The sequence below is a fragment of the Pterocles gutturalis genome, unplaced genomic scaffold (genome assembly GCF_000699245.1).
Source record: "Pterocles gutturalis isolate BGI_N339 unplaced genomic scaffold, ASM69924v1 scaffold18563, whole genome shotgun sequence".
Taxonomy (NCBI): domain Eukaryota; kingdom Metazoa; phylum Chordata; class Aves; order Pterocliformes; family Pteroclidae; genus Pterocles; species Pterocles gutturalis.
This window is the reverse complement of record NW_010120904.1, coordinates 18,592-31,129: the sequence shown is the minus strand read 5'-3', so window position 1 is coordinate 31,129 and position 12,538 is coordinate 18,592. Positions and strand designations below refer to the sequence as shown.

At 43.1% G+C, this 12,538-nt stretch overlaps 1 protein-coding gene across 1 annotated transcript in view; it reads left to right on the top strand.

Annotated features, from left to right (window-relative positions):
- PHRF1 (PHD and ring finger domains 1) overlaps positions 1–12,538 on the top strand; it is a 25,781-nt gene that overhangs the window by 6,387 nt on the left and 6,856 nt on the right. The window contains 8 exon segments of the mRNA XM_010077063.1: positions 1,506–1,603; positions 2,152–2,324; positions 6,261–6,390; positions 6,752–6,891; positions 7,436–7,623; positions 8,227–8,346; positions 10,235–10,389; positions 11,584–12,538. The exon segment at positions 11,584–12,538 is cut by the window's right edge and continues 16 nt beyond it. Coding sequence (XP_010075365.1) covers positions 1,506–1,603; positions 2,152–2,324; positions 6,261–6,390; positions 6,752–6,891; positions 7,436–7,623; positions 8,227–8,346; positions 10,235–10,389; positions 11,584–12,538 — 1,959 coding nt within the window.

The window sequence follows — 12,538 nt, the reverse complement described above, 5'->3', positions numbered from 1 at the left end:
AGAGTGTGAAATCTCGTCTGCTGAGATGTACTCTTTAATGCAAGAAGGACATGATATTCCATTTTTAATTGACAATACATTTTAGTATAAACATAACATTTACGGTCTTGACAGTTTAGCTCCAAATTGGTTTTATCACGGCGTGGTTGGGAACAGGACTGAAAGACATTATCTGAAGTTGGGGTGATGAGTGGAACGTAGATTAACAGCTGTATTCTCTCCATGTTTTTTTTTTGTATTGCTATAAAATGGGATTAGAGCATCAGATGAATGTTTTTCCCTTTTCCTTACTCTGTGGCCAGGTGCTGAGATATGTTATCAGGCAGGGAATTTTGGCACAGGAAGGTGAAACAGAAAGCTTCAGTCTTTTTCCTTTACTTGTTTCTGAGTTAACCACTGTACTCCAGAAATAACAGAAGAGTTTCCCCTTTTAGAAAAAGAGCAAAGTTGGTTGTAGAAATGTTGCTGATTTGAAACTGAAACTCTTCCTTGAAGGCTGTGGTGTCCCCAGGTTCCTTGCCTAGAGAACTTGGTCTAAGCACTTGGTTTTCACGAGAAGCACCTCATTTACTTGGGAAATCTGTTTTAATTCTTTTTAGCACTGTAACTTGAATATGAGTTGCTTCAGAAACTCTGTTCTCCTAACATGTGTCGCTTTGGCTGGGTTGTAATTGTTGAAAATGGAATTGAACAAATGACGGGACCCAAGCTGGGTGATGTTGAAAGGCTTCCCTGGGCAGCCGCTCTGCTCAGTCTGGCTGCTCAGCCTCTTGCCTAAGGAACATTTTCAAAAGACCCACCTAAGGGAGCGGCGTGTTCCTTCTTTCCCTTTGAGATTCGATAAGGACGAGCACAGTTCTCAGCCGAATGGTGCTGGAAGGCAGCGTGGTTAGTCTCCAGTCCTGCAGGCAGCTGTGCGGAGCCAGTGGCTGACCAAAGCTCTGCACCCTGCCTTTGCAGTTACACAGAAATCCTCATCACCGCTTGTCTTACTCATGCCAGGTACATGTGGGATGCAAGGCGTTTATTCAGCATAACGAGGCATTGCAGCTGACCCGTGTCTAGTCATGCAAAATAAAGCATTTGTAAGTTCCAGTAACATTAACACTACGTTGGTTTGCAGGAAACTGGTGGTGTTCCCTGTCTCCCCAACACCTCCATACTTCTCCCCTTTCTCTTTGCCACCATCGGTTTTGGCTCTGCAATATTTCTTGCATCTTGAGTTCAAATGGCAAGCGATACACCACACAGCAAGGGAAAAACGTTCACTTTTCTGAGCTTTTTTGAGCCAAAAGTGATCAAAATACCATCTAGAATTGAAGACCCTTCTGTAACTCTCAGGTAGTGTCATTTCTCTGGAGACTGTTAGAAGCAGATGTGTACGCCATCGTTTCAAGCTTAAGAAAATGTGTTTGCCTTATGTAGCATGTGGAGAAAAGGCAAAAGGCTCTCTTCCCTTCGTCAGGAGCACTGTTTGATTTTTATTTTACTCTTCTTTTCCCAAGGTATCATATGGAATGCCTTAATCCACCCCTGAGTGAAGTCCCTGTAGATGAATGGTTCTGTCCAGCCTGTGCCCCCATGGGTGCCAGTGCTGCTGCAGGTAAGGGTTTCGTGCTATCCGCTTAAAGTAAATATTTTTCTCCTGACTTAGAGGCATGTGCTGTTTTGAAGAGATGTTTAACCCCTGTTTTTATCTGCTTTAAATAATTGTTTTGAGAGGCATTCTCTCTTGAACCTGAAAAGTTGACTTGAACTCTTGACTGATAAGAGGTTCTTGTTGATTGAGATTTTTCAGCTGCAGTTACAACCTGTGGAGCTGCTGCTTATAAGCATTCTTTAACCTTCCTGAGGCAAGCCCAGCACCTTGGTGCAACTGCAGTGTATTACATTGGAAAGAACTTCTTAGTATCCCGACCTCAGATTGCCAAGGTAGCAGCAATTGCTGTTACCTAGAAAATCATCTTTCTGTGTTACAGTCTGAAGCAGGGGTGTCTGTGCTCGTTTCCTTTTGAGAGGATAGCGTTTGCCTTTGGGGCTGATTTGGTTTAAGAAAGGGAATACTGGTTGGGTTTTTTTGGGGGAGTCCAAAATTCTTGAAATGCTTTCACTTGTAGAGAGACAAGTGACCTAGGCATCTTTTCTTTCAAGATACAGATCATGTCAGTGAAGAAGAGGTTGCTGCCCTTGTGGCTGATGTTACTCCTACTACCAGTAGGCTACGCCCTCATGTCCGAACCCGAGCTATAGCCAGAACTCGTCAGAGCGAACGCGTTAGAGCAACCGTGAACAGAAACCGGATAACAACAGCACAGCAAATTCAGGTATTTAGAAGTATGTGCTAATGAGCCTCTGGAAGAACCTTGTGGAAGAGTTAAAATAAGTCCCCCCTTAAGTAGCTCAGCTGTCTGTGTTGACCGTCCATAGCACAATGGTTAGTCGTGGAGTTGAGTTCTTTTAAATTGAGATGTAGAATGTGCAAATTAAGTGCAGCACATGACTGAGACTCTCTAGTTTGAAGTCTGCAGTAGCTTCCTCTCTTAATCTGCATTTTTATCACCTCAGTTGTGAGCAAAATTTTATTTTTATTCCCAGTGACTGCTAGTGCACGTTTTGTGCACCACTTCTGCTTTTTTAGCATGCTTTTTTTGTGGAGATAGGGCGTGTTTATTTGACATTTGTGTATTTGCTTGTTTGTCCTCCTACCCCCCTTTCCCATAGCACTACAACCTGTTGGCCACCTTCAGCCATATTGAAGAGAAAAATTTAATATTTGTAAGGTTTCTGTGTTTATGAAAATCAGCATCTTACTGAAGAGAAAAAAACCCAGAGGCTAGTGTCCTCAGTGGTGTGGCAGTGACTGTTCAACCACAGTAGCACGTACCAGAGAATCTATGCAAAGAAGTACCCCAAATACCCAGGGTCTGACAAATCCTTTACTCGTTGAACTGTTTACTGAAAATGGCTGTGTCCAAGATGTTTCTGGATGTTTTTGTTGGCTGGATTAATGATGATCTTTTAGGTAACAATTAGTATGCTGCAAACTGAGAACTTTCAAACTTGGGGATCTCCTGCCTGCTTTGCCCTCTGGCTTTAGCCAAAGCCCTCTACCTGTCACTCTCATAAATACCAAAAGCCTTAAACGGCACAGGAGCATACGGTGACTTACTGGGGATGCAGAGCCTGTCAATAGCCTCCATGGGACCAGGGATGTGTTAATTGGTTCTTCATTAATGCTGCTGTTATTTTGGTAGAAACATGTGGAATTCTATGACTTTTGAAAGGAAGAGGAGGATCTGACTTGACATAAAGAAGAGAAACTTGACATTTTTCCCTGGGGATGGTCAACTGTGGAAACAGGTTGCTTGGACAGGTTTTGAAATCTCAAATCTTTGGTGGCTTTCAGCACCTGCATGAGGAAGGGCCTAACCAACCTGGTCTGAATTCAGTGTTGACCGGTGAACAGAAAGGTCAGACCCTTCTGCGGGACGCTCCGAGATCCTGTCTGACTTGAATTGCTCCATTGTTCTACGAAAATTAACTTGGTTTCATCTGACAATAACATGCTGGTTTGGGTTTGATTGTATTAAGTCAGTTTTTTGACAAAGATAGGAAAATGTAGAAAAGAGGGAGAAGGGAAGAGTGAATGAAACTAAGTATTTCTTCGAGTCGATGAATTGGCTGTGGATTTCAGGTTGGGTCTGCTGTAAAGGCTCTCCTTGGAGTGTGAAGTGCAGACTGGGAAAAGTCTGAGTTGGATGTCGGAGGTTTGGCAGATTAAGCTTTCCTTTGTAATCCAGTGGTAAAGGTCAGGTGAGAAGGAAGAAGGAAATGCACTTGAGATTGTGAAGTGCTTCAACTTCAGGAGCTACACTTCTGTATTCTGTGACTTCAGGCAGAAGAGAGAAAGGTAAATAAAGACAGGCTTGAGGGAAGCAAAACAAAATGCCAAAATCTGTGGGGAAAAAGAAAAGATTTTCCATTATCTTGCCTTCCCGTTGGTTGGGAAGAACAGCCTACTGTTAGTTATCTCCCCAGAGTTTATCTGTTAAATTTCTCATTAAAAATCATTGTAAAGTGGGAAGAAATAAATTTGTAGCAAATCCCAAATTATCTGATTCCTGCTACTATACCGCAGTAAGTACAGTTTGAAATAGGTGCCATGAACGAAGATCTAGCTCACCTTCTGTTTTTATTTATCATGGTTTTTCTCCTTGGTTTCAGGACTTCCCAGAGTACTGTAGCAGTCTTTCAATTCACTGTGTCCTCTCTGGTGGAGGTCATTTTATTTGGCTGCCAGCCCCCCTGTCTCCAAAGCCAGGCCTTTTAGTTTCAACTTGAGAAGAACTAATAAAATAGAAAAACCTGATGAATGATTTGATGCATTGTTGTTAAGCAATCACATCTGAGCTGTCAGGGCTATATGTTGAAAAAAAATAACTGTAGCAGAGTGTTGTTTGAGGTGAAAGGCCTTGCAAGGTAACCACTAGTGCTTTTCTTTCTGTCCCTAGCTGTTGTTTTAGAAATAGCGTGTAGCTGTCTCCAGCAGATGAGAAAGGTGGTGCCTGGGGACTTGCGTACTGGTGTAAGCCTGGGAGCCCAGTACTTCCCGTTCGAGAAGCTGTTCCTAGCTCCACTTCTCCATCTGCAGAGATATGACAAACTACACCCAGAAGGGCATTATTACTTATTCCCTTTCAGTCTGACTGAAAGTGCATCTTATCCTAGCTCGTACCTTGAGTTGAGTGAAGCTTAATTCCACTGGTTAAGGAGCGTCTAAGCTGTTGTCCTCAAAGCATAGAGGGATGCTGGTTTCAGATCCTTGGAAAGCTTTAGTATTCAGAGAGGCAGTTCTTGCAATTCACCTGCAGTTCTGTAGGTGCCTAAACTAGTGGTTAACTAGACACACTATTTTAGGTCCTTCTGGAAAAATAAATATATTTAGGCTAATGTTCAGGGCTTTTCTTACTCCGTTCTGTTCTCCTCCAGATCAGAGAACCTTAAATCCTATTTATTGGCACCCATGATACTGAAAACAGTGGTGTTCTAAAATAGCTTGGTAAAATAGTTTGGAGCATGCATTAGTGACACTAACAGGGAAGCATGGCGACATTACTTGCATAGTAAGATGAATTGAAGCATATATTTCTGTTGGCATATTCTGTTTTCAGACATTTTGCAGTTTGAAGCTTGTTTGCCACCGCCAGATACTCTAAAGCCATTCTTCTCTAGCGCTTGTGCCACGTGCACAGTTCGTAAATGTACAAGGATCTGATGTGTTTGCTCTGGCAGAAAGTTAGCGGTGTGAATAATCAGTAATATCAGAGGCATGTTTGCATCTGCTGTCGTCATATGAAGCTGTCAATTCTTGAAGAAAGGAGAGTGGGTAGGAAAGGTGTCTTTGCCCATAGCAGGGGAGTTGGACTCGATGATCTTTAAAGGTCCCTTTCAACCCAAACCATTCTGCGATTCTGTGAGATTTTCGGAAATGTGGTTGGTGTGGACATGGCCAACTTTAACATAGCTGTTGAGAGAAACGCGCTCTTAACGTCTTTCCAGACGAAGGAGGGAACAAACCTGTGCTGTGTTTGCCAAGCAGGGATTCTTTGAGTTAGCATTCTGAGGCTGGTGGTTCAGAATCCATATGCTTCAACTGTGTGGGTTTACATGTGGTTGACCCTTGAGTATAAAGAGGAAGAGGAATTTGAACCTTGTAGGAGCAGCTCCTGCTTATCACAGTGCAGTGATGCTCTGGAGGGGGACTCAGCTGCCATTTCAGTGAGTTCTTGGAGGTTTGTGTTTGAAACGCTGCCTCTGGATGTGTTTCACAGCATTAGGTAAATCTGACTTAAAGAATGAAGAGGTTAAGACAGGGGACCTGTACTGTGTTGGCTTTTCGGTCTTTGCTCATCTCACTTTGCTGCGTGATGAGACAGAGGTCAGTCAGGTGGATCTGGGAAAGTTCTTAAGTGAACTTTTTCATTGAGGAAATGTCAATTCTGGGGAATGTTCTCATTTAAAGAGTCAGAGTTAGGCTGGCCATGGCTTGTAACAGTGAGGGAGGCTGAAGAGCAAGGCCGTGTTCTCCTTGATGTGACAGTCAATAGGTGGGAAAGGTGACATAGTTGCTTAACTGGAAGCCTGATGACGCGAGTGCTCCTCATTCGAATCTCAAATCCGTTTTTCTTCAATTGCTTTTGTAACAAACTTGTTGCTGGCCTTTGGATACCTGTCTCATGTAACTTGTAATCCCCACGCAGCACGTGCCGAGGTACCTCATGTCCTCTCTTCTGGATGAAACGATTGAGGCAGTTGTAGCTGGCCTAAACACAGCCATCTACCAGCGTCCGCTTACACCCCTGGCTCCTACTAGGCAGAAGAGAAAAACAGGTAAGGCCATCGGACATCTTCTGTGGTAACTTTTTGCAAAAGTAAAAGCTCTGCAAAGATAAGCTGGAATCACACAAAATACTCTGGGTGAGCTGTATGCTGCCGTACCTGTGCAGCTACAGCAGTATACCATGTGCATTTTCTTCCTTCCCCATAATGCCTCTGCCCAGAGGGGTCTTGAAGGTTGCTTTTAAATAAATCCTAATTATTTCACTTTTTCTGCTCTGCAGTTTTATACTGTTGCAGCACACTGTAGGTCTCTGAGCTGCTTTGTGTGCCATGGGGGAATGAATGGGGGAGTACAGGGTAAAACGCAGTGCCAGCACTTAGCCACATACTTGGATGTCTTTTGTCCCAACAGGTAGGAGGAAGAGAGTAGGAGGCAAAAAAAGAACTCAGACAAAATCTTCTGCTGGGAAGAAGAGTTCAGGGACACAGCTGAAGAGGCACAAGCGTCTGATAAAGAAGAGAAGGGGGAAAAAGAGGAGAATAAGACCGCATGTGAGTTTCTGTCAGTATCTGCCATTTTTCAGGCATTTGTAAAGTTGCCACCACCTATTCTTTTTAATAGGCCACGGATGTTTGTGTCTGTGTTGCTGCAAACCAGTTAATCATCCGTAAGGGCTCTCAAAATGCCGTTCAGCTGTGGATAGTGTTCTCACGTGAACTATACTGAATGCTCTGCACCAGCTTGATTTTTGTCCTTGGCTACCTTAACTAGAGTTTACATCCTACAGCCAGAGCTGTCCCTCCAGCCTTTAATAAGGAATTGGCAATTTTGAATGACATTATTAAAGATTTTGAGAAACTTACCTGGTCACTTAAATCTGATATGTGCAGTCTCTGGATTAAGTGACATATAGGCCATAGTTAGAACTTTAACAAATGCTTTAAAACAAATATAGATAATAAATGTACACTACTTCTGCTGCCAACAGTGGTAACCTGATGGCTGTACTTAGCCTAAGTGAAGAATTTGAGGCTTTAAACCCAGGTTACGTACGTGCCCTAACACACAAATAACCCGATCTGTGTATCTGTGCAGGCAAAAAATGAGGTTACTACTCGCTCCCGGATTGCAAGAACTCTTGGTCTTAGTAAACCTGTGCGTGGGGCCTTGATTCCTTCCGTGTACAAACCAACGGAGCCCTCGCTTGGTCTGATGAGAGCAGATATTGGTGCAGCTCCCCTGTCTGTGTTCGGAGATCCCTATGAGTTGGATCCTTATGAAAGGTAAGATGTGTCTGGATTATGATCAGGAACCTGATAATTTCACAAGCGCCAGTTTGCTTGTACACGTGACTTTTTGCAGAGTGTAGATCTCACATCTGAAGACAACTTTGGATACACAGTTCATAATAACGCATCGGCCGATTCTTTCTTTGTCGGCTGTTGCTGAGCTCTGAAAGAATCAGCCTTGTTTAAAAACGTTTGCTGAAATAATAAGCCTCGAAAACCTTTGAATAACCCTATAGATCCTATTAGAGGCTAGAATCTGAAGGAGTCAGATCCTAATCAGTCATTATCAATTTATTTAAGTGAAGATAGCATATTTGGTATACAATAAACAGTTCTTTCACGCAGAATTAAATGGAGCTGTGGAATCTTCCATGTTTCTCCTTTTCCCATCTTCACTTTTCCAGACACTTGAAATTCAGGAGGAATTTTACTATGCCATAGTTTGTGCCACTCTTAAGCTTTGGAGTTTGGGGAGGGGGCATCTGAAATTATTGTTGGTGAAATTTAATTTTCCACTGAATAAGTTTTATCTACTTTTTCTATGTGACATGAAAAACATTCAGACAATTTCAGGGTTCGTGTGTGTCTTATCAACAGTAAAGAAGAGGTTCCAGCAAATCCAGGTTCACCAGTGAGTGCCAAAAGGAGAGTTCTCTCCCAGTCAGCACTGAGGTCTCACCGTCCTGTAGCTAGACCTGTTTCTGTGGGACTTCCCAGGTAAAAATCCATCAAGTGATTTATTTTACTTTTTTTCTTAATTGTCCAGTGACTCTAACAAAAGAGCAAACTGGGTAATCATCCTGGTTTAATTCTTATCCTACCCTGAGTATTTTGAAAGAGTCTGTGTGTGCGTACCTACCCATGTGTAGATAAATAACCACAGCATTTTATGCAAGAATTATTTTCTTACGTTGAAGTACAGGCACTTATTCTTTCATAATATCTCTAACTATTGCACTGAAATTTCAAATTGGTATTTCCACCCGGATCTGCCTCTTCTTGCTTTCTGTTTTGTGATAGTTTAGTAATCCCATTAGTGTGTTTTAAAACCCGGTCTTGTTAACCTTTAAAAACCACTTGCTTATTTGAGAGGGTCAGGGAATCTAATTCACATCCAGAGGAGGAGATAAGGGACGTACCCACCTCACCCAATTCCTCTGCCATTTGTTGGAGCTCAGAAAATTGAGAGAAAGGTCATTTGTCTGGGTTTTCAGGACTGGGGTGCAGGATGCAGTGCAGAGGGGTGGGACCCAGGGAGCAGGACGTGATGAGAAGAAAGTGGATGGGGAAAATGACTGAGGCAGGTACCAACTGAGTCAAAGAAAACCACAAGGCTGAGGGAGCTGAAGACTAGGAGACATGGAGGGAGCTAACTCAAATGATTAAAAGTGTGAGGGGTTTACATGGCTGTCTTCTAGTGCGTCTGACTTATGAGAAGGGTTAGTTGCTCAGGAATACCATATTTCTATGATAATTTGTAATATTTCTTTACCTTTCCCATCTCAATCTTGAAGGAAGCCTTTCAGGAAGCTTTCCATGTCCTCTGAGGTATTTGAGATGCCAATTTTTTAGAAGGTAGAACTGTTGAGCTGAAATTCAGCTTTTCTGAAGGTTTGATTTGCCTGGACTACAGTGAGTTTCCTAGGCTGGCTTGGGCAGCCAGTTCTTTTAGCCTTCCTGTTTTGTCGTTCTGTTGTATGTTATTACAGGTTTTTGTTTTACATTATGTTCGGAAGGCTTGCTTTGTTGTCATACAGAAATGAAATGTAGCTCCCTCAAAGACCTGGGTCTATTGGTCCCTGTTGAAGTTCTTTGTGAAAAAAAAACCAAAAAAAAACCCACACAAAGCAAACCCCAAAATATCACTAACACAAAAGCAAAGAAAGAAAAACAAAGCCACAGCCCAACACTAAAAACACTCAAACTGTTTTCAGTCCATCTTTCAAGAACAGAGAACTTACAGTTTAACCTTTTTCATATGATTGAGTAATGCATGAAGAGGAGCATTTGTGTTGTCCTGTGTGTGGGAGCGTTGCTGGTGTTTTTCAGTGTTATTCCTGCTATGCCATGCTCTTCACTACCCAACCAGTATGCACCTGTATGTATTCTGACTGGTGCTAAACACTGGTTCAAGCTGCATCCATTTTTTGAGGTAGCAGTGGAGGCCTGAGGAATACATTTGTGATGGTGATTTGGTGAGGGGAAGAGAGGCTGCTGGCATGGAAATATCTCTGAAGTGCTGAACAATGGTTTACACTTCAAAAATGCATCTTAAATGCACTGGAAAGTTAATCTTGATACACAGTGATCACCATGTGAGCACCACTCAAATAAGATGAAAAGCGTTTGCTTACCAAAGGTGTCTGGTGTGATTACATGCTCTCCTATCCTGTGGTGTTCCTGTGGGAAGTCAGTAAAAGCTTCACCTTCTGGTTGTCAGAGGGAGATGGGGGCTGAGTGACTCTAGTGAAGCCAAAACTACAAGTGAACTTCCCTGGCTGACCTCTGTTTATGCCCTTGATTTTGGTTTCTTTTTAATGTAATGTGTGTGTATAGAACAAGTGCTGTAAGAGTAAAGGAAATATAACCCCTCTGAAACATACAGAAGCAGTGTGTCTGCCTTGAGTCCTGAGCGAGAAGCGGAAGCTGCCCCTGTGCCCGATCTGTTGGGAAGTATCCTGTCTGGACAGAGCTTACTCATGATGAGTAGTTCGGATGTGGTCATCAACAGAGATGGTTCGCTGACGGCGAAGAAGGCAGGTAAGGCTTCGGCACTTCATAGAGTGAGGTGCAATTTGCTGCTTTGTTTCATCCATGTCTGCCCTGGTCCTGCAGGCTACTTAGCTTCAAACATAGGGATCCTCTTATTGAGCATTTGAATCTGTAGGATAGATTCAAGAGTTGCCAGCAGTAATCCGTCTAATAAGATTCTTACGTGTGCTCTGAAATAGTGTTATTTTAATATGTCTGCTCTGTCCAGTCCTTCATTTTTTATAACTTGTCCTATCACTTGTTACTTTAGAGAAGGGGCCAAGAGGGAATGGCCTCAAGTTGCACCAGGGGAGGTTTAGGCTGGATATTAGAAAAAATTTCTTCACTGCAGGAGTGATGAGGCATTGGAACAGGCTACCCAGGGCAGTGGTGGAGTCACCATCCCTGGAGGGGTTCAAGAAACATGTAGATGTGGTGCTTGGGGACATGGGTTAGTGGGTTGGGTGGGGTTGGGTTGACAGTTGGACTTGATGATCCTTGAGGTCTTTTCCAACCTTAATGATTCTGTGATTCTACTTGTCTCTGTTTTAGTTGCAGAACTGAGATGTTACTGGAGGATTTTGGTTTTAATAGGTAGTTTTCTCCTTTCAAAAGTACTGCACTGTAGTTTCAGGCTTTGTTATAAAAAATAGAGGACTGGATAGAGCAGCGAGATCTTAGTACCCGATTCTTCTGGCATTTGTCATGTATTCCTGCCATGCCTGTGGACTGTACTTCGACTTGAAGAGCAGTGATGAGGACCTTGGCAAGAAGTTTATTTGCAAAAGTGGAGCTCTAGAATACATGCTAGCATCTTCAGCTGTGTTTTCCCTTGGGATGGTATTATTGGGAAAGAATCTCTTCAAATTGAAACGTAGAGCTTTATTCTTAAAATAAGTGCCTATAACATCTTCTGTTACAGTAATTTTTATCGATTGCAGCTACAGGATAGTAGACACAAATCTGGTGATACCTACAGAACAGAATAATTTATTTCCTAAACATTAGAGTTTACCTCAAAGATGCGGTTACCATTAACCTTGAGCATTTGACCAAAAGAACTGTTGGACTGCTTTATTACTGTGTGGTATGTCTGCAAACCAAAGTGGAACTTAAAATAATTAGTTCAGTACCTCTTTAAATGTTGGGTGACAATGTCCACATAGATACTGAAAAGCTTAATTGTTTGCTTGTATGCCGTAGCTCCACTTCACAGAAAATCAGCAAATGACTCAAGAGTGGATGATGGTTCCGGACAAAACACCCAACTGAGTACGGTGCACTCAGGGACCACAGCAAGCAGCTCCGTGGCTGGACCTTCAGTTTCCTCAGGGCTGAGTACTCGTGTCAGACCCTCCTCCTTGAGCTTGTTTTCATCACCTTCACCCCCACTGAGCAGGATTGAGCCTGCAGCAAGCCCTGCACAGGCTACATCAGAAAAGGCAACTGTCAGATCAGAATATTCAATGACACCCAGGTCTGTTCAGACTCCGAATACAGCTACCCTGAGCAGGCATGGCTCCAGGTTAGAGGAAATGCCCAGATTTAATGGAAACTCTAAAAACTTTGCACCCACTGACTCATCTTCAAAACCCTTGAGCTGTAACTTGAATTCTAGCTCAAAAGCTGTAACTGTGAGGCAGCCCTTAAAACCACCTCCCAAGAGAATTGACATCTTTGAGCTTCCTAGGATACCAAAGATTAAAAAGGAAACCAGCAGCAAGCAGGTGGAGCCAGAGCCCACAGGAAGCCAAAGCTGTGACATCCCCAGCTCATGTATAACCCAGCTGACTGGCAAGGAGAGTGCTAACCAGCCAGGAAAAAGCAGCAGGGTGGAAAGTCAGAAGTCAAATGCCAAGGAATCTCAGCAGCAAATGCGTACAAGTGGGGTGTCTTTTTCCACCAATACAGGCGCGTATAGCAGTTCTTCACTACTGGGCACTTCGAGGAGCAAAGGCCCAAGCCCTTTCGAGAGTTTTAAAATCAATATTCCTGGAAATGCAGGGCATCCCAGCAGACTGTCTAACCCAGGATTTTGTAACACCTTCCGCCCTGTGGACGACAAAGTGCAACAGAAAGAGAGTCCTTCACCTCTTTTCTCAGTGAAGAAAAAGCACGTCAAAAGTGAAATATATGATCCCTTTGAGCCAACAGGGTC